The sequence below is a fragment of the Hemiscyllium ocellatum genome, chromosome 3, assembly GCF_020745735.1.
Source record: "Hemiscyllium ocellatum isolate sHemOce1 chromosome 3, sHemOce1.pat.X.cur, whole genome shotgun sequence".
NCBI classification, from domain to species: domain Eukaryota; kingdom Metazoa; phylum Chordata; class Chondrichthyes; order Orectolobiformes; family Hemiscylliidae; genus Hemiscyllium; species Hemiscyllium ocellatum.
In genome coordinates this window covers 113,199,190-113,220,891 of record NC_083403.1, presented here as the reverse complement: position 1 = coordinate 113,220,891, position 21,702 = coordinate 113,199,190, and the positions used below count along the sequence as shown (strand labels likewise).

The window sequence follows — 21,702 nt, the reverse complement described above, 5'->3', positions numbered from 1 at the left end:
TATCCTATTATTCTTGCAGATAGTTGAGATCTCCTTACAAGTTTGTTTCTCAATTTCCCTCTGACTATTAGGGGGTCTATAATACAATCTCAATAAGGTGATCATCCCTTTTTTATTTCTCAGTTCCACCCAAATAACTTCCTTGGATGTATATCCAGGAATATCCTCTCTCAGCACAGCTGTAATGTTATCCCTGATCAAAAATGCACCCCACCGCCCCCCACCCCCCTCCCCTTGCATCCCTTTCTATCCTTCCTGTGGCATTTGTATTTCTGTAGCATTTGAATCCTGGAACATTACACTGCCAGTCCTGCCCATCCCTGATGTCTCCGTAATTGCTATGATATCCCAGTCCCATGTTCCTCATCACATTCTGAGTTCATCTGCCTTCCCTGTTAGGCCCCTTGCATTGAAATAAATGCAATTTAATTTATTAGTTCTACCTTGTCCCTGCCTGCCCTGACTGTTTGACTCGCTACTGTTCTAAACTGTACCAGTCTCCAATTGATCTCTTTCCTCACTATCTCCTGGGTCCCACCCCACCTTACCAGTTTAAATCCTCCTGAGCAGCTCTAGCAAATCTCCCTGCCAGTGTATTAGCTCTAGCAAATCTCCCTTCCAATTTAGGTGCAATCCATCTTTCTTGTACAGGTCACTTCTACCCCAAAAGAGATTCTAAAGATCCAAAAATGTGAATCCTTCTCCCATACAGCAGCTCCTCCACCATGCATTCATCTGCTCTATACTCCTATTTCAGCCCTCACTAGATTAGATTCTGTAGATTACTTACAGTGTGGAAACAGGCCCTTCAGCCCAACAAGTCCACACTGACCCGCCGAAGCGCAACCCACCCATACCCCTACATTTACCCCTTACCTAACACTACGGGCAATTTAGCATGGCCAATTCACCTGGCCCGCACATCTTTTGACTGTGGGAGGAAACCGGAGCACCCGGAGGAAACCCACGCAGACACGGGGAGAACGTGCAAACTCCACACAGTCAGTCGCCTGAGTCGGGAATTGAACCCGGGTCTCTGGCGCTGTGAGGCAGCAGTGCTAACCACTGTGCCACTGTGCCGCCCCAGCTCGTAGCTCTGGGAGTAATCCAGACATTACTACTCTTGAGGTCCTCCTTTTTAAATTTCTGCTTAACTCTCTATAATCTCCATTCAGAATCTCAACCTTTTCCTTTTCTATGTCGTTGGTTCCAATGTGAACAATGATCTCTTGCTGGTCCCTCTCCCCTGTGAGAACATTCTGCACCCTCACTGAGACAACCTTGATCCTGGCACCAGGGAAACAACACACCACTCTGCTTTTTCTCTGTTGGCCACAGAAACATCTGTCTGTACCTCGGACTACAGAATCCCCAACACAATTGATCTCTTGGAACCGGACATACCCCTCATTGCATTAGAGCCAGTCTCAATACCAGGAACTTGGCTGTTCATGCTACATTCCCCTGAGAATCCATCACCTCCTACATTTTCCAAAACAGCATACTTGTTTGAAATGGGTATATCCACAAAAGACTCCTGCATTAGCTGCTTACCTCTGTTCCCTTTCCTGGAGTTAACCCATCTATGTGACTGTATCTGAGTCTGCCCCCCCCATAACTGTCATCCATCACATACTCTTCCGAATGCAGATTCCTCATCACTTCTATCTGTCTCTCCAACCGATCCATTCGATCTGATAAGATTCACAACCAAGAGCATTTATGGCTAATACAATCCACAGTAACCCTTAAACTCTCTTTAAGCTCCCACATCTGACAAGAAATACATATGAATCTATTAAAGGCCATTTTTACTCCTTCACAATCTACAGAAATTAACACCGTTCTATTCCTCTACAAAACACTGCCCCTGGCTAAATTAATAGTTATGGCTTATATTTTAAGTTTAATCAAGAGACATATCTCCAAAAACATATAATCAAGAAAGAACCCATTCTACTCACTACTGCATATTCTCTGTAGGTCACATTTAAAACAACGGTTAACTTATCTGATTCTGTGCTGTGAACTTCACTCAACAGTTCCTCCAAGATCAGTTGTGAATTTCACTGCTTGTTAATTTTCCCAGATGCACTCCGATGTCCAATGATACATGAATTCAAACAGCAAAGGCTGGTTTTCTCTCTCTCTGTCTTGCACTGACCTCACCATAGGCTCCCTTTGTCTGTTCTTCTCCCTTTTAAAACAGCTGTTATTTTGCCTTTTTCCTCCAAAGTTCCAAATCAATTCAACAGCATATAAAAAGTAATTGCTGCTCCTGGAATTCAAGGAAATCACTTCCAGCACCTAAAATACCTCAATAAAGAAGCAGTTGTTACAGCCAGAAATTTTTCCAATTCTCCATCTTGGATTACCCAGATATGCTGTTGTATTACAATGCTCATCTGAATACTTCTTAAATATCTTTAGCGTTCCTGCCTTTTCCACCAGAGTTCCAGCTATTAACCACACTCTGGATAAAAACATTTTTCCTCAAATCTCCTCTCAATTTCCTGTGCCTTACCTTTAAACTGTAACCCCTGATTATTGACTTTTCTACAAAGTGTTAATGTTTCTCCCTGTCTATCCTGGTTATGCCCCTCAGAACAGATTTCCTCTTCAGTCTGCTCTGTTCTAAGCAAAAAACAAATCCTACCTTATTTAATCTCTCTTTTATAGCTGAAACACGCAGGCCCAGACAGCATCCTGATGAATCTCCACTGCACTTTCTCCTGTGCAATCACATCCTTCTATAGTGTTGTGACCAGAACTGCACACAGTACTTCAGGTGGGGTCGAATATCTCCTTGCTCTTATGTTCAATGACATTATTTTCAAAGGCAAGTATCCCATCTGCCTTCTACACAACTTTACTTGACCTGATGCCTTCAAGGATCTATGGACATGCATACCAAAGTTCCATCTGATCCTCTGTATCTTGTGGGGTCCTACCATTCAACATTCACTCTCTTGCCTTGTTAGTCCTCTCAAAATGCATCACCTCACACGAGCCAAAATTTATCTATCTGTTCCCTTGCGCACAAAAGATTTGTTCAATCTTTAGAGTCCTTTCAAAGACTGACAGAGAAAACCACTGAGCAGAAATTCCCAATGGTTAATTGATTCATTCAGAGAGACCGAAGTTGCCTCAAATATAATTTGTATTTAAAATTCCACAATCTTCCATATTGGTTACGCCAATCTGATGAGTGGTGGGAGAGGATACCATACTGACGAAGCCAGGCGAATCAAGTAATAACTGCAGACCCAGAATTTAAAGTGCAGTTTTTATTCAATTTATAAACATGAGAATCTACAAATGATTAATAAGAATTATTAATTGCTCATCACTGCTATTAAACTGTTCAGCTGCAAAATAAGTACAAATTGTATTCACATTTTCTAAAAAAAAATTGTGATATTCTCCTTTCTACTAATTTTGTATTCAAACTTGTGAATATTATTGGGCATGTCTTTCAAGTTCAACCATAGTAGAACTTATTCAGAAATCACTCACTGGTGATTAAAGTGACTGAAGTTAATGTACTTAATATCTGCCCTAAAAGTAGAATATTTCATCGGTTTTTTGTGCACCTATTGTTGATGCAAAGCACTCACAGATCAGGTCATGATATTGACTTAAAGATAGTAAGTAACTTAGGGCATTAATTTAGAATCATCCTTAGAGCCAACATGCAGAGCAAACATTGATTTCTTCACTTTGAACTGGATTCAAATTTATACCAAGAGATATGGAGACTGTACTCAAGCACACTGTAACATGACCCATGTTGCACTGAAATCACTTTTTATTCTGTCTACCTTGTACTTGGAAGAAAGTATATTAACAAGCTATTCTTGTGTCATTCAGAACCAAAATGCATTATCCTATATTTTTTGTCCTAATCTGACTGGTAACCATTTTGACTTATGAACAAACTTCTAGTGTTGATCCTGCAGTATTTAAGAAATGTTCAAAATTAGAGAAATACAGGTAAGTCCTATTCAATATGGAAAATTATATTAAATTATTTAAATGGCAATCATTGTTAAAATTAATTTTGATTTTCAATTCATAATTTTAATCAAGTGGGTTTTTCAGATTTCAGAGCTCCAATGGGATTTAAAATAATGCCATTTGAACACAATTCTTTTATTCCTTTGACTAGACAATCGTGTCTGATCTTTCAAAACCTCAAACCTTGAAACACCCTCTCTAAGATCATTCTGTTCTCCACCCTCTTTTAATTTAAAGCAACCTTTAAAATTGCCTTCTTTCATCAATATTTTACCAACACTTCTGATATCTCTTCCATTCTTGATTATTTTCATTGTTTGCAAATCCTGTGAAATGACCGTAAGGCTAAAGACATGATATATGTACAAGCTATTGTCATCCAGTGCAAATAGATCATTTCTATGAGCAGGCCTTACCTTAGGTTTGGAGCAATACTTATCTCTCAACACACATCATTAATCAGATAATCTGATTCCATCGATCACTGCCATTTTTGGGCAGATTATCTGCTGTGTGTACTCACTTTGGGAAAACGAGGAAACATCTGCTGACTGTCTCAAGATCCTGAAAAGTGTCATGGAAATCTTTGAAAATGTCAATTTCTATGTATGACTGCTGTCTTTCAATCAAACTGTATTGTTATAAGCGCGATTACTTGTGTGATTTTTCTGTAGGTATCTATAAAAAGGAAGAGACCCGACTTTTTTTAAAGATCTATCAAATGAAGGGACCTATTGAGATCTTTATAAGCAAGTTCAGAAATGATAACTGGGCTTTGGATGGTCATGTAAGTACATGGTTTCTTGCTATTATTCAGTCTGATGATAATTTTGAAGTTGTATCCTATCAAAGAAAGGCAGACCAGGCTCCTTTACCAGTTCAGTGAACTGATCTATTATGGACTGTGCCAATCAGACCTATTCTATCCCATCCTGCACAGTGAGTTAGTTTTGGATATTTAGCTTCAATGTTGTTAGAATTAGGAGAAAAACAACTTAGTGAAAATTTCCACTCTTGGTGACTCTCAAGTGACTGATGCATCAGTAAGGACACCTCTAGCTTAAGAACATGACTGAAAACATATAAATCTGCCAGCGATCAATGGCAGGCTGTGATATGTTAGGACCAATAGACAAGAGTGTGAGTAAAACAGTCTCCCTGCATGCTGAAAGATTCTATGAGAGGCATCATTGGCTAAAATATGAACAATGGACAAGGCTACAAATTTGTCTCTGCAACAAAATCCAGAAGCTTGTAAAATAGTGACTTTGAATAACTTGCAGTTTTTTTGGCCATAATTATAAAAATGTTATCATGGTCCTCCTGAATCTATGTAAAGTGGACATAGTGTGACATCAAATAGTACCAAACACTGGTTTAGCTCCTGAGCTGCAATTTTGGGTCTTGCAGTTTGTGTCAACATCTCTTAACATCCCTCACTTGTATTACAAAAAAGTGAGACTTCCAGGGGAGGAGCTTTTGGCTTTTCTTTGCTAGCTTCAGTGCGAGTGAAAGTACTGAGTTCAACACTGATGGAGGAATTTTAAGAGATTTTTGAATTCTGAAACAGCTTTTTCTGGAATGCGAAGCACAGAGCAATCAGTGAACAAAACAAACAAAAATGGAAGCTAAATACTGAAGATCTGAAATACAACCAGAAATTGCTGAGAAATTCAGCAAGTCTGTCAGCATCCGTGAAGACCAAAACCAAACAAAGTTAATGCTAACAATGCAATTACTGACTTTCTCCAGTAATTTTAATTCGGCTTATAAAGCTTAAAGTTAAGAATTTGGTACGAACTGGAATTTGGTGTAGGTAAGGATTCAGTGCAGCTTTTTATTTGTTTTCCTTTCCTCTAGTAGCTGGTAACTGTTCTTAATTTGTCTGTCACCTGGGAGACAAAAGAATTTGCTATTACTTTATTAAATTAGTGATGAGTTAGCAAATCAAATAACCTAACAATGTTAAATAGACAAGGCAGGTGGCTGCACTCCTAGTCTGAGCTGCAGTTACCTGGATTCTGTTCTGGAGGTAATCAGACAACTCAAGGTAAGTAGAAAGAGATAGCCAAGGCCTGCCTGGGAGCCAGGCGGTTGTAGGAATTCAGGTTGTGGTGAAGGAAACCTCGGCATGTAACTTTGACCATCACACATTTGCTACCTCTGTGGACGAGGACAAAGACTACAGTGTGGATGACCAAACTGATGAGAGCAGCATGATGCAGAAAGCTATTCAAGAATATGTTCGCAATAGAGGACGGTATAGTCAATACTGCACTTTGCAGCCACAGCCAGGAGATCCAAAATTTGTATCGCCTACATGATGCCAGGGTTAAGGACATCCCTACTCAGCTGAGAGAAACTTGAAGTGGGTGGAGGGGAATCTAGTTGTCATGATCAGTCAAATAACCAATCACATAAGTTGAATCAGTGATGATGTTCTCCTGAAAGAGTTTCAAGACCTGGGGTACAAATTAAAATGCAGAGCATCAAAGGTAATAATCTTTGGTTGTCACCTGAACAGCAGGCTAATTTAGGGTCAAGAAGATTAGAGACTTAAAGAAGCCCTGAAAGAGTTGAGAAGTAGTGATTTTGATTTGAGGGTAACTGGTACCAGTGTTAGGTAAAGAAAGGGCTACTCTGTTGGACTGATCTTCCCTTAAACCAAGCTTATATCAAAGTCTGGGGCAGTGAATGAAGCTTTGAATTGAAAGCTGGAGAGAAGAATTCATACGAAGGGCGACTCCAAAATCTGAAAAATGGATAATCAAACCAATGGAGCAGCAGAGTGATATGGGTATCAACAAGGAGGACTAGATAGGAAGGAACAGAGTTTAACAGTAATATTGCATTAGCAAATGAAGTTCATTGCAAAGAATAGGAGTTTTAAATAATGTTTAAAGGTTTTATATTTGAATAAACATTCATAACAATTAATGAGCTAATAGCACAGCAAAAATACAGTCATTCCTCCATATCCATGAGTTCACAAATTTATCTTTTTACAAGTAACCAGTTATTCAAAATCTAAGCATTAAACTCACCTGTCTGCGACCACTTTCACTTCCGTGATAATCTCGCTTTTAGTCTCTGACCTGTTCTAGTATTTGCCCTCAATGAACAAGAGCAGAGGTGCTCACGAGGATGAAGAGGTTGCAGACATCCATTGGATGGAGATAGAGGAGGAGGGCATGTCATTGAGGCAAAGTGGCTGATAGGGAGGGGAAGGCAAGTCTGCACAGTCCTCCACCACCAACACTCCATTATATTCTATGAATATTAACTTTTATTTCAGATGTTTTAGTATTTATTATTTTAATACAAAACATAGCCTAAAAGTAAGAAGCAAAAATTCATAATCTTGGGGTCCAGGAACCAAATCCTATTTTTACTATAAGTTATTGAACTAAGCCCTCTCAAATTCATCATTCATTGGAATTGTCGGGAACAGAACTCTCGCAGATTTGGGAGAATGACTCTGTGATTTTGATCTAATCATCATTGTAGATACATAGTTCCCAGCCAACTAGTTTGGGAATAAATAATTCAGGACATAGTACCTTTGGAGAGGGAGACTGAATGGAAGATGAGAAGGCATAGTCCTGATGATAAAAGATGCTATAAAGACAATGGTGAGAGAGGACCTTGAATCAGAAGATCAGGTAATATAATGTCTGATCGAAATTAGAAATAATATGGGTCAGAACACCATTGCTAAGAATAGCTTTCAGGCTTCTGAACTGTAGTGATAATATTGGGCAGAGCATTACACAAGAAATCATTGCAGCTTGACACAAAAGAAAACTGATATTCATGTGAAACTTTTATCTTCATTATAAATTGGCCAAACCCACTTGGCAAAGGTGATCTGGGAGAAGAGTTTGGAGAATACCTTTTCAGTAGTTCCCTGGAATGCTCATCAATTGGGATAAAGCAGTTTTAAATCTAGCTTTTATGTAATGTGACAAGTTTGATTAATAATCTTGTGATAAAAGTCCTTTGGGATGAAAAATAAACTTGATTTCCATATTAAGTTTGAAAGTGACATATTCTAGTCCCAAACAAGAGTATTAAACTGAAACAAAGCCAGTTATATAAATATGGGAGATAAAGCTCATTAAGTTGATTGGATAAGTAGATTAAAGGATACGACAATAATAATGAACAGTGGGAAGCATTTGAAGAAACAATTCAGAATGTTCAACATAAATGCATGACATTACAAAACAATGACTCAACAGTAGAGATTTACCTATGGCTTGCTAGGGAAGTTAAGATGGTATTAGAATAGAAAAAGAGACCTATTATGTTGCAAAACTGTAAGGCTGAGAATTGGAAGTGTTTTAGAAACCAGCAAAGTTTGATCATAAAGAGAGGGGGAGTTTGTGTGAGTAAACCAACTTTGAATATAAAAACAGATTGCCAGAGCTTTATACAAATATGGGGAAAGAAAAATACCTAATGCAAACATTGATCCTTCAAGACAGAGAGAGAAATAATCATTGGAATGAGGGCAGAGCATAGTAGTTGAACATGAATTTTGCATCTTCACTGTAGAAACCACAATTTACATACCAGAAATGGAACATAATCAAGAACTAATAAATACAAGGAGCTTTGACATAAAGATTTCTAAAATATCATTATTGTTTGGATGTTGGATTTTAAAGTGGAATTAAATGGGTTTTGATTTTACTTTTGTGGCAGTGACATTTTTAAAAGGTTTGCTTATTAATACAGGGTCAAAACAACATTTCCAGAAAAGAATGTGACTTAAATGACTAAATAGATCACATGTGAAATAATTGCTAGTTCTCCAGGGAACTGTTGCAAAACCATTCTACATCTCAACTCTGAATACCTTTGCTAATTTGGTTTAGCCAGACTGTATGAAGATAAAAATCTGACATAATTATCACATTGCTTATGTGAGAAACTGCAATGGTTTTGTTTTATCAATGCTCCGTGCAACTATTCCCAGCAGGTTTTCTGACCCTTGTTGTTCCTAATTTCGATCAGACTGAATCCAACTGCCAGACATTCTAAGCTGCATGGCTCCAAACCTTACAAGCAATTTAGTATTTCATCTAAGATTCTCTGTCACCAATGTCTTTATGCTATCCTTACTATCAAGGCTGCTCCTTTCACAACTTAGAAAAAGAGAGGTCAGGGTCCACCAGCAGGTTCAGTTCAGAATGAAAGATCCAAACTTGGTGTTTTGCAGCCTCAATGTAATCCAAGTCTGAGAGAAATCAATGAATTAGCCTGTCTTTGTAACTCGGGATGAAATGGAAAGAATTACTTTTGGTGAACATGTAGAAATTTCAGACAGGAAACACTTGTTTTACAGTGACATTACAAGTTATATTTCACTTGGGTTGAGTGAAATTTCCCAGCTTGGAGGTGTGGTAGAATCATATATTGGGCAGTGAAGTCTCAGAATACAATTCTTCTGCAGCAGATAGCTCATAGAACCACATGAAATCTTAATTTTGAGTTACTAGTTCTATTTTGAATCTATCTCACTTAGCGGAATGGAGGGGATCTCCAATGTAAAAACAATTTTTTCCAAAAAGACTTTGCAGTGGTCACTTCTGCAATACTATCCTAAATAGGTATACTCATGGAATGGATATCAGTAGGAGCAATGTTAAGTCGGCTTCTCCCTCTGTTGCCTATCACAAACCTAATCTGATTGCAATTCACTTTCCAGGATACAACCAAAAGACCCTCAGTAGAGATTGCTTTGAGAAGCAAGTAATGGTATACTTACTGAACTGGTCATCCAAGGGCCCACTCTATTGTTCTGGAATGCAGGTTCAAATTGACCTGTGTAAGATCTTTTTCTCTGTGGGACAGAAGTGCATCATCAAGCTTTTCCTGAATACCAGCTACTCTCAGTCTTCATCTGAGTTCCTTGTTGGAGCACCTGTCTGCACATTTTGCCTCCTGATAAACCTGTACACACTCTCCGTTTCCCCAATCTGACCGAGCTGCAGGCCACCCAGCTGACTCTGCAGAGTCCTATAGGTTGGTGCAGTGCTAAGATCTGATCTGTTGGCTGCGAACATCAGATCAAGTGGCCATGTTTCTTCCATAAACATCTTCCATAATGAGACTGCACTGTGTGCCTCGCTTTTGTGTATTTGAAAATAAATATGCAAAAAGAATGGTATTAGTTGGTGTGCAAAGCAAGAGGCCCATGGTCACAGCATCTGCATCTTGCACTTCCTACCAATAGCAGAGTAAGATTTGGAAAGGAACATAAAATAGGATAATGCTGTCATCCTTAATGTATGCAGTGATACCAGATGCAGTGGTTTTAGTTCCTGACAGTCCTAAAATATTGAGCATCATCGCCTTCAGGGAGCTCAGATGCAGACCTACCTGCTCCCCATCAGTTCTCTGCTGCTTCCTCCTATTATGTGTAATTTTGTCCCACAAGGGAAAACAGATGAATGTCAGAAAGTGTGTTGCAGTTTGTTCATGTGAGATGCCTAGCTAAATCGGCAGAAATTGAGAGGTTGGCAGTATTGGTAAGTATTCATGGATGATGTGGAATATTTTTATGTGGAACTTTAGTTCTTATGAGGCTGTGCTGCAGTGAACAGAGCAAGGGCTGTTTTTGTGATTGGCACACAGTGTATAGAAAGATATTCGCTAACCTTGACCACTTTTGTGGGTTCATTAAACTTTTAGCGACAATGTAACCATGACTTTGGGAAAGACTTTGGCCTCGTTAGTCAGATACTCCCATTACCTTTGCTATGTGTGGACTTCTGTGGAAACTTGATCTATCATCTATTCCTCAACCTCTTAAAATAAAGTATGGACAATACATTAGTAAACAACCTGCAACCTACAGCTCAGTTGGCAAGCTTCTTCCAGCTCTCTGAAACATCTTGACATGGATCCATCAGCGGTGTAGCCTGAGGTGTGTCTATTCTTCCTGAGCCCCCTGCACGGAAAATGCAGTCTGTCAGCAGAATGTTTCTTGGGGCAGCACGGTGGCTCAGTAGTTAGCACCGCTGCCTCACAGCGCCAGGGACCCGGGTTCAGTTCTCGCCTCGGGCAGCTGTCTGTGTGGAGTTTGCACATTCTCCCCATGTCTGTGTGGGTTTCCTCCGGTTGCTCTGGTTTCCTCCCACAATCCAAAGATGTGCCAGTCAGGTGAATTGACCGTGTGTAAATTGCAGGTGTAAATGTAAGGGAATGGGTCTGGGTGGGTTGCTCTTCGGACGGTTGGTGTGGACTCGTTGGGCTAAAGGACCTGTTTCAACACTGTAGGGAATCTAAGAAAAATGTTGGGCTGCTCATGGCAGTCATGTTTCTGAACAGGCCACATAAAGTTCATATGTTGTTTACCTCCACTCAAACAAACGAAGAGTCATGTGATCCTTGTGCATGTTTAGATGCCGAAGTGCATGATGAAATCTGCATCAAAATGGCTTAACTTTTTTGATGTTGCATATTTTAATTAGGTTTCAGCTGAGCCTGAAGGCAAGACCTTTGTTTACCAGGGATTTGTCCAAGGCAAAGACTTCCGACAGTTTGGCTTTCAGAGACAAGGTTAGTAACAGATTTATAACCAAACAATGTTGAACAGAAAGTTCTGGCAGGTAGTAATAGGATAGGCATGTTTTCTGAACATGGGTTTTCTGAATATAACATGTTTACATCTATAACATACGTGCTGAAAGTCTATCTCTGAAAACACTGATAGACACATAGCTAATAGGAGTAGACCATTTGGCACTTCCAGCCTGCTAGACCATTCAATATGATCATATTGAACAATAAGTACCCTGTTTTTGCTTTCTCCAATTACCTTTTGACCCTCTTAGCCCTAAAAAGTAAATCTTTATCCTTCTTTAAAACAATCAATATTTTGTCATCAACCATTTCCTGTGATAGAGAATTCCACAGGCTCACCACTCTCTGGGTGAAGAAATTTCTCCTTATCTCAGTCCTAAATGGCCTTCCCTGTAGCCTTAGACTGTGACTGTCATGGAAATGGGAATAGAGTTTGAAATTTTACAATCTGATACTGTGCAACTGCTTAGTAGGTTTGTAATTACTCTCTCCATTGTTTTGAAACTTCATTTTAAATTGCATCATGCCCCTACTAAAACAAAGAATTTCCAAGTGCTAAACAAAACGATCATCATTAATACCACATGGTATTATTTAAAATTCATTACATCTTAAAAATATTTTGTTTCCTCAACCCTCAATTCTAAGCTTATTTTCTTTGACATTTTCCATTCAAAAACAGAATGATTGCATTTTCCAAGATCATTAACCCACCCTCATTGACCTCTTCAGTTTTAATAAATTGCTTTGACATCCAGCCTCTACGTCTGTGGAAAGGGTCAATTCACTATTCAGAATATTAACTTTTTTATTCTTAGTACAGACACCAATAGAACTGCTGGTTCCTTCCTGCACTACTTTATTTATATTTCAGATTTAACTTGCATTCAACACAAAAGTACAAAATAAGCAAGTTGAAGGAACATGCCCTACTTCGCAAGAAAAGTAATCCTTTAAATGTATTTCCTTTAAGCCTTAATACCATCATTGCTTACCCTATATAAACAGAAACAGGGCATTCCACAACTCAGTAGGCACCTATACTATTGTTATGACATGGCGGTGAACACTTCTGTTAATAAAAGCAAACACCCAGAAAAACTCGCCTTGCCTCAAATTCTGTTAAGATATGAATGACAGAGAACTCCCAAATTCCACTATTTAAAGAAAATAACATCAATTTTCTTTTAACTCTAAAAGTGAACATTAAACAACAGCTATTCAGAACTCTAAGCCCTCATTCCTCTTAACTGTTTATTATCTGCCTCCAACTCTATAACCGTATGCTATTTCAATATGACACTTATTAAAATTACATCAACTTAATTTCAAAAGCACACAGCTGCTGTTGTCTTCTGTGACTTCACTCTTCCTGGATCATCTCCTGTCTTTTTACTGTGAGTATGTTTTATACCTTTGACAGAGAGTGTTTCTCAATTTATTTGGTCTGTCTTGATTGCAGCTGCTGTCTTTCTAATTTTCAAAATGTCCACAGTTTTTACATCCCTGACAGTGAACCATCTCATTGATTCGATGTTGGCAAAAAAAAATTCAAACTCAATTGGGTTTTAGTATCCTGGGGCATAATTTAAACTGATCCATTACATTTGAATTGTTAAAACAGCAAATAAAACTCAGCTATCCATTTCACAGCCAAATGTTACATATTTTCAATTTTCCAGTACACTCTGGCACTGCTATCTAGTCATATACATAGCTGCTTGTAAATTCTCAGTTCAGAACAGCATTCACTCTCTCTTAAAGGTAGAGTACACACCTTCAACTTCTGAACTCCACACAATGTGTAGTATAGATGCCAGACTACTCCTTGTTTACGCTAATACCCAGGTATTAGCAGGAGATGTCTTTTTTCCCCATTTGGTAGAGGGTGGAGAGGTTGTTGGGGGAGGGATGGGAAGGGCGGGGCAGAGATTCAGAATAGAGAGCAGTGATGGTATTTAGTCATTGGAAACATGCAAGAATAATTTAATAGTAGAACCTGATCACTGATTTTGGACTCCAGCTCCCAGCCAAAGGCAGCTGGGTTTTAGATTTAGATTAGATTAGATTACTTACAGTGTGGAAACAGGCCCTTCGGCCCAACAAGTTCACACCGACCCGCCGAAGCGCAACCCACCCATACCCCTACATTAACCCCTTACTTAACACTACGGGCAATTTAGCATGGCCAATTCACCTGACCCGCACATCTTTGGACTGTGGGAGGAAACCGGAGCACCCGGAGGAAACCCACGCAGACACGGGGAGAACGTGCAAACTCCACACAGTCAGTCGCCTGAGTCGGGAATTGAACCCGGGTCTCAGGCGCTGTGAGGCAGCAGTGCTAACCACTGTGCCACCGAGCCGCCCTCGGTTCTGTCAGACTGGTAGGCCTAAAGCTTCAGGGGTGGGTGGGGGTGAGGTAAGAGAGGCATTAGGTTGGGGTAGCATGGAGCAGATTATGACCTCACATCAGAGAGGGCTCAAATATCTAGAAGTGGCAAAGAATCATCAGAGAGTAACCAATCCTGCTCCTCCTGATCCACAAACTGTTACAAAGCACCCATCTGTCTTTAGAAGGTAGATTTTGCCAGGAAATCAAGCCATGCATTGTTAAAGTTGGACACAGAAAAGATGATAAAATCTGAAGCATAGAGCCTGCCTTCTGAAAGTTGGCTGGTCATATCACCATCACTTCCCCAGCCCCCTCCAAGTCATCATTAGATTAGATTTTTTTTTAGATTAGATTTACAGTGTGGAAACAGGCCCTTCGGCCCAACAAGTCCACACCGACCCGAAACCCACCCATACATTTACCCCTTACCTAACACTATGGGCAATTTAGCATGGTCAATTCACCTGACCCGCACATCTTTGGACTGTGGGAGGAAACCGGAGCACCCGGAGGAAACCCACGCTGACACGGGGAGAACGTGCAAACTCCACACAGAGTCGGGAATTGAACCCGGGTCTCCGGCGCTGTGAGGCAGCAATGCTAACCACTGTGCCACCGTGCCGCCCACTAACTTGTGAAGTCAGTTGTTATCAAAGTTAAAATCAAAAGAACTATAGATTCTGTAAATCAGAAGCAAAAACAGAAGTTACTGGAAAAGCTCTGACAGCATCTGTGAAGAGGAATCAAAGTTAAGGGCGGCACGGTGGCTCAGTGGTTAGCACTGCTGCCTCACAGCGCCAGGTACCTGGGTTCAATTCCCGCCTCAGGCAACTGTGTGTGTGGAGTTTGCACATTCTCCCCGTGTCTGCGGGTGCTCTGTTTCCTCCCACAGTCTAAAGATGTGCAGGTTAGGTGAATTGGCCACACTAAATTGCCCGTAGTGTTAGATGTATTAGTCAGGGGTAAATATAGGGGGGGGGTGAGTTTCTCTTTGGAGGGTCGGTGTGGATTTGTTGGGCTGAAAGGCCTGTTTCCACACTGTAGTGTTATAGAAGTTAAAGTTGCAGGTCCGGATACCCTTCCTCAGATTCTGTCTTGTAGTCTCAAAATGGTCACTTCACATCAACTCCAAACCTATGTGTTTTTGAGAGTTAAAATTCACCCAAACTTAATCCAATTTAACATCACCAGATACCTTTTTGACATATTCAACATTATGGCTTTCGATCACATTCCTATTTGTAGCTGCTTGTTCAGTCTGAACCTGATTGTCCAAGGCTGTTGACTCTGAGCTTATTTCCAAAGGCCACTTTCTAACCCTTATCAAAGTTGTTTACTGTCATCGCTGCCCCTCCACGCACTTCATCCTCTGTTGCAACTGCTAGTAGTCTTTGGTGTGGATTTAACCAACTAATTCTTGCTTTGTCTCATTTTCAGGACCACTGGGAGGAGAACTGGATAGAGATAAATCTAATAACTACTATAGCACAAACAGTAGTTCTGTAGCAGCTGCCATTTTGGTACCTTTCTTTGTGCTCATCTTATCAGGATTTGCCTTTTACCTCTACAAACACAGGTGACAAATCTACATCTTTTTTGCATTTAAGTATAGCACACAGAAAATTACAGTGTTAGTATAGACACAAAAAACAGAGTTTATTTGTACAGTTGGACTGGTATCTAATGCAGTGGAGGTTTATGTCAAAATGGATGGTTCAAAACTATTAATGAGTAATGTACTCTTTTCAAAATAAAACATGTTAATTGTATGCAATGCAAGGAATGATATTGTCTTCAGTGCCTTTCAGAATATATCTAGAGGTTGGCCAAACATACGTTTTAATTGACCAGATGTGGAGACTGATAAATCATGGTGAAACCTAATAAAATGTTACTTCAAATAGAGTGAATATTGATGCCATTGTTTTGATTGTTCCGTTTTAAACACATGCAGTGAGAAACCGATAAAAAGCTGAGAATTGGAGCAAAGTTTGCAAAGTCTTTTCTTGGGCTGGTTAATGAGCATAATCGTTGGCGGTAGGAAAGTGCATCAAGGATTAACCATGTGGTAACTGCAACAAGTTTGGTTAGTCTTGAATCCTTTCCCACTGGATTAGCTACAAATGTCCTTGGGAACCCAGTAATAATCAATAGCTACTCGTACTGCCAAGGCTGAAAGATAGGGCCAGGGCTAGATTTTGTGACTTCCTTCTGTGTTTGATACAGTTGTGTCATTATTCTGAATCAGGGAGAAGGACACTTTCTAAGATTTATAACTGTTTAGTGGTGAAACCAAAGTTCAATGCAAGTGCCAGTTTCTATCCTTCCTTTCTGGATCCTTTATCTCAAAAGAAGCCAACTCCCCTATTGATGAATGCTGGCATGCCTTGTCTGGCAGCTCATTCCATACATGTACTACTCTCTGCGTGAAAAAGTTTCCCCTTAGGTCTCTTTTATATCTTTCCCTTCTCACCCTAAACCTATGACCTCTAGCTCTGGACTCCCCTACCACTGGGAAAGGACATTGTCTATTTACTCTATCCATGCCCTTCGTGATTTTATAAACCTCTATAAGGTCACCTCTCAGCCTCTGATGCTCCAGGTAAAACAGCCCCAGCCTATTCAACCTCTCCCTGTAGCTCAAATCCTCCAACCTTGGCAACATCCTTGTAAATCTTTTCTGAACCGTTTTAAGTTTCACAACGTCCTTCTGATAGGAAGGAGACCAGAACTGCACGCAATGTTCCAAAAGTGGCCTAACCAATGTCCTGTATACCCCAATATGACCTCCCAACTCATGTACTCAGTGCTCTGACCAATAAAGGAAAACATACCAAACGCTTCTTCACTATCCTATCCACCTGCAACTCTACTTTCAAGGAGCAATGAACCTGCACTCCAAGGTCTCTTTGTTCAGTAACATTCCTGAGGACCTTACCATTAAGTGTATAAATCCTGCTAAAATTTGCTTTCCCAAAATGCAGCACCTCACATTTATCTCAATAAAACTTCATCTGCCACTTCTCAGCTCATTGGCTTGACTTTCCTTTTAGTGATTTAGGAGAGCTGTAAAATCCAGCCCAGAGAATTAGGTAGGCAAAATATGTGAAATACTTGTGATTTTCTTTTTAAATTCAGAACCTAGAATAGATTGAGTGAAATCCAAATTAGAGTCAAAAATAGCAGACAGAAAATAGGAGGAACATCAGGAGATAAGATAAGCTAAAGTGTCTAATGTTTTATTTCAACTTGTGTCTATTTTAATTTAGAGATTACATGATTCTACCAATTATCAATGTAGCTTTCTTAGTAGAACACTGAATTTCTGGAGGCACAAGAAGATGAAAATTTACCAAATAGGTCAAGGAGACAGATTTTCTTTTTCCCCTGGACTGTCAGCAGGTTAAGAATTATCATATACATCTGAAATGACATATTGATTCTATTTACTGAATTGTCTCTGTGTTCCTACCAAACTTCTCGACACTGCTGGCTGGGATTGTCTGCTGGCTAGTTTCCACATAATTTATAGCACTCCCCTTTATTTTTAGCAAAAAAGGTAGATTAGTCATAAGTGAATTGTACTAATCGTAAAAGTGGAACCCAATGGGGCCATGTCCTGCAAGAGTTGAACCTGGAACATTATGAATAGTTTTAACTCAATGCTGTAACCCACCTCATATGTTTTCTTTTCACTGTACATGATTGTACTGTTCATAATTTATGTTAGTGAAAATCCTTCTTCCTCCCCACCCAATTCTCTGCTTTTCTTTTCTATCCTCTCCTGAGGGCGGTGACACATGCTGGGGTACGCTTCCATAGGCGTCGGCAGCCTTCTAATACCTTGCCTAAGTGGCCATTCTTCATTTATGAGCCTAGACGGTGAGTGCTGGCAGATAATTCAACCATAAGGGGTGGGGGGCATCACAGATGAGCCCTAAACTTCCTCACCTGTCTTCCACGAAATGTGCACCTTTGCAGGGGTTCATTGGATAGCAATCAGGAGTAGCAATCCTGCCTGGTTGTTTTACCTGGTTGTCTGTTTGTCTGTCTCGCTCTCTCTCTCGCTCTCACTCTTTTTCTCTCTCTCTTTCTCCACTGCCCAGGCACACAGAGGCAAACTGTGGCTCCCACACTGTCAGCCACGCTGAGACCAGCTAACGCAGCGCAAACCATTGATAAGATCTGGGACTTTTCCTAACCAGCCATTTATCACAGAATTAGGGGAGAATTTGGGCAAACATTCTATTTATCTTATTATAACCATTCTCTCTACAAAGCGAGTCTGTTTGACACGCAATTTTCCAACTTATGTCCAAATTTTCTTTTGCCCTGTTGAAGTTAATACTGTATAATTTTGATGTTTTAAACAGAAGTGTCTTCCAAAAGACCACATACATCAATAAATTTACTGAAATGTATTGCCAGGTGGAACTGTTTGAAAGGGGCAGCATGGTAGCTCAGCTCAGCAATGAGGCATTGCTAACTAACAGGGCCAGGGACCTGGGTTCAATTCCAGCCTCAGGCGACTGTCTGCGTGGAGTTTGCATATTCTCCCCGTGTTTGCGTGGGTCTCCTCCAGGTGCTCTGTATTCCTGCCACAATACATAGATTTGCAAGTTAGATGGATTGACCATGCTGAATTGCCCACAGCATCCAGAGTTGTGGGTAATCCATGGAAAATGTAGAGGGGGATGCTCTTGAAGGTCAAAGTGTGGACTTGAGGAGCCAAAAGACCTGCTTCCATACTGTAGAGATTTTATGATTCTATATATTTTGGTTACCAAATAATTGTAAACACAATGGAGAGATTGTGTAGTTTTGGGTTGAAGATGATTTGGTGAAAGTCCCTGATTGGATATCAAGGGTTCGGTCTCACTGAGTGATGATCTCACAGAACCGAGTAACCAAACTTTGAGGGGTATCTGCATCAGGCTCTTACTCCCTGGCTGGTCCTTTCCATGTTGATCTATTCTTTTCAATTGGGGAATTTGTCTAAAAGAAACTGACATTTTTGTTTTTTTTCATTCCAGATCAAGACCCAAAGTACAATACAATGGCTATGTTGGTCATGAGAACACAAATGGACAGGCTTCATTTGAAAATCCCATGTATGATACTAACTTAAAGCCCACTGAGGCAAAGGCTGTGCGGTTTGACACAACACTGAACACTGTGTGTACAGTAGTATAGCCCTTACTTTGACTCCTGACTAACTGATATTAGCCATACCTCTACCTGGCAAGCAGTAACTCCTTTGGTGCCATATACCACATCGTTCTGTCCCACTGCTTGCTTTGCAGTGATACACTTGTTGACAACTTTGGTTGGGGCAAACACAGTCAATGGAGTTTTTGCTGGGACAATATCCTCAGACAACAAGTCAAAGCAATTCCTTCTGGACATCTAACACAGGAAGAACCAAAACCAAGTCCTGGATGGGTTTGAAACTCTCTGCTCTGGATGCAATTGGCAGATATTTCTTTTTTTTTTGAGTTCTGTATTCTTCCAAGAAGAGGTTAAAAAAAAAATGGACAGACGAGGAAGGACAAAACCTGTGCCATCGCTGATGTTAAGTCTTTCAACATATGTAAAATTTACAGCTGCCTACATCACAAAATAAGGTCACTATTCTAAAACAGGTCGGCAGCTTGGGGATTATTTTCAATTGTATGGCAAATTGACTGCACAATTCTTTGCACTAGCGTGTTATGAATGAATGAGTAGGATATTGGCATCAAATTGGCTACAGGGTTTCTATACACTGACCATTGTACATAAAAAAAATTGCTTTAAAAAGACTTCAGTTTCCATTGCTGAACATCACATCACGTTCTCAGTGCTAACAATAGGTATTAGATTGCTGCAGTATTATTTCCTCCAGACTTGGATGCTTATAGAGTCAGTTTTTATTGATGTCAGGCTTGTGAGTGAGAAAGGTTTCTGAGGGTTTTTATAGTTCCTTAAATAAACATCAATTGGATTTTATTCTTTGAATTAAAAGCCAAAAAAAGGAACAAACTGATTTTTTAAACACAGTATAACTTTTCTGAATCTCCACAGGCTGTTGGTCAGAAATATTATGAGAGAAATCTATTCTGTTTTCCAGGTAGCTTAAATAAACACTGCCTTTTGTAAATTATATTTAGCAAAAAAAAATTATTTATTTTCCCAAGAATGTAGGAAAAACTGTTGCGCCATTTTTCTGTGTTAGAAATAAAAAAACAAATACTATAAATGTTGTGAAAGGGGAGGTGAGGGATCCATAGTGAGGTTGGTACAGAGTCATGGTTGCCAAATGTCTGCCGCGCCTTGTTTTGAGTTTCCTGAAAACTTTCAGTTCTGCTGTGTCTACCATTACGAAAAACAGAAAATCCCCATGTTAAAAAAAAGCAGTTAATCATGAGACAAGGATAAGACTGAAAATGAAGGCCAGCCCTCACACCAGGCAGCAACATTTGACAGGTATTGATGGCTATACAAATAACATTTAGTAACGGATCAGCTCTGATTTCCCAAAGATAACCATCAAACTGTGAGGCTTGCAGAGAAAAAAAGTTAAATTGATTTTGTCAAATAAATAGCAAGTTTTTTCAGCAGAAACATGCACGTAGTTGAGTGTGGGACAGAAGAATGGAGATTCCTTTGTTCCCTGATGATATTTTGCTCATTCTAAAGAGTGCCTTTACTTGTATCTCATAGCTTTACCCAAAACCAGTTGGTACTGTGCAGGAAGCTGTTGTGATTTCTTTAATATGTCTGACATACAGCCGAAAGGATAAACCCTCATTCACAGCTACAGCATAGAAAAAACTGTCTTTGTGAAAAGTTCACTTTGTGTGATCAGCAACAACTTTCCCAAGTTTTCTAAGTAGGTTCTATTAAACCACAAAATTACAACTCGAGGGGTTTAAGAGCTTTGAGATTATGGCTGTTGATAATTGTTGGTTTTACTAGGTTAATATACTAAAATAGCAGAAAATTGAATGCCATTTCCCATCTATTTTTCATCAATCATAACTGGAGATGAGAAGAACCCCTATGGAAATGTTTATGTTCAATGTTTATTTTATATTCTTCAACAGACTTTTTTAGGCTGTAGATCATTATTTAGTCTTGTTAACCTTTTCTGAGGTTTCAACACCAATCCTGACTTTAGTAAGCGAGTAATGTTACTGGGAGAGGTTAGAATAAGATTGTTGTTATGACCTTTGACTGGAGAGAGGAAGTGTCTTTTTAAAAATAAAAATGCATTGTTCCTGGCTAACATCTTTGTCAGAAGCAACAGAACTTTATCAACAGAGCTTCCTCCATTTTTCTCTTGTTTTAAATTCTATGGTGAGCCTGTGCCATAGTCTCATTAATGAATGAAATGGGCATGATTAGTTATCAATAATTGCATTTAATTTAAACTGCATATTGTTCAACAATTTTTAACTGAACCAGGGAAGAGAGAAAGGATCCAAAACCTTTGAAGATTTATTTATATTCTTCACTCTGAAGATTTCCCAAAAGTTCTGAAACATCAATTTAGAGCAACTTCTTTGTTTTGATAACCTATGATAGCACATACGCAGTCATGCATGCATTGCATTTGCTGTGTTTATATATATTGTCACATACTCATGCAGAACCTTGAACATAAAACGCTCAATTTTTCCGAACATAAAACTCAGAGGCTTTAAACTTACGAAGGC

At 39.6% G+C, this 21,702-nt stretch overlaps 1 protein-coding gene across 1 annotated transcript in view; it reads left to right on the top strand.

Annotated features, from left to right (window-relative positions):
- The window catches only part of LOC132835936 (CUB and sushi domain-containing protein 1-like), a 2,426,762-nt gene extending 2,407,499 nt beyond the window's left edge, over positions 1-19,263 (top strand). Inside the window, exons 68-71 of the mRNA XM_060855058.1 lie at positions 4,692-4,804; positions 11,499-11,586; positions 15,443-15,581; positions 19,039-19,263. Of these exons, the coding sequence (XP_060711041.1) occupies positions 4,692-4,804; positions 11,499-11,586; positions 15,443-15,581; positions 19,039-19,198 (500 nt within the window). The 3' untranslated portion in view covers positions 19,199-19,263. The remainder of the gene's footprint in view (positions 1-4,691; positions 4,805-11,498; positions 11,587-15,442; positions 15,582-19,038) is intronic.
- Positions 19,264-21,702: the final 2,439 nt, after the last annotated feature.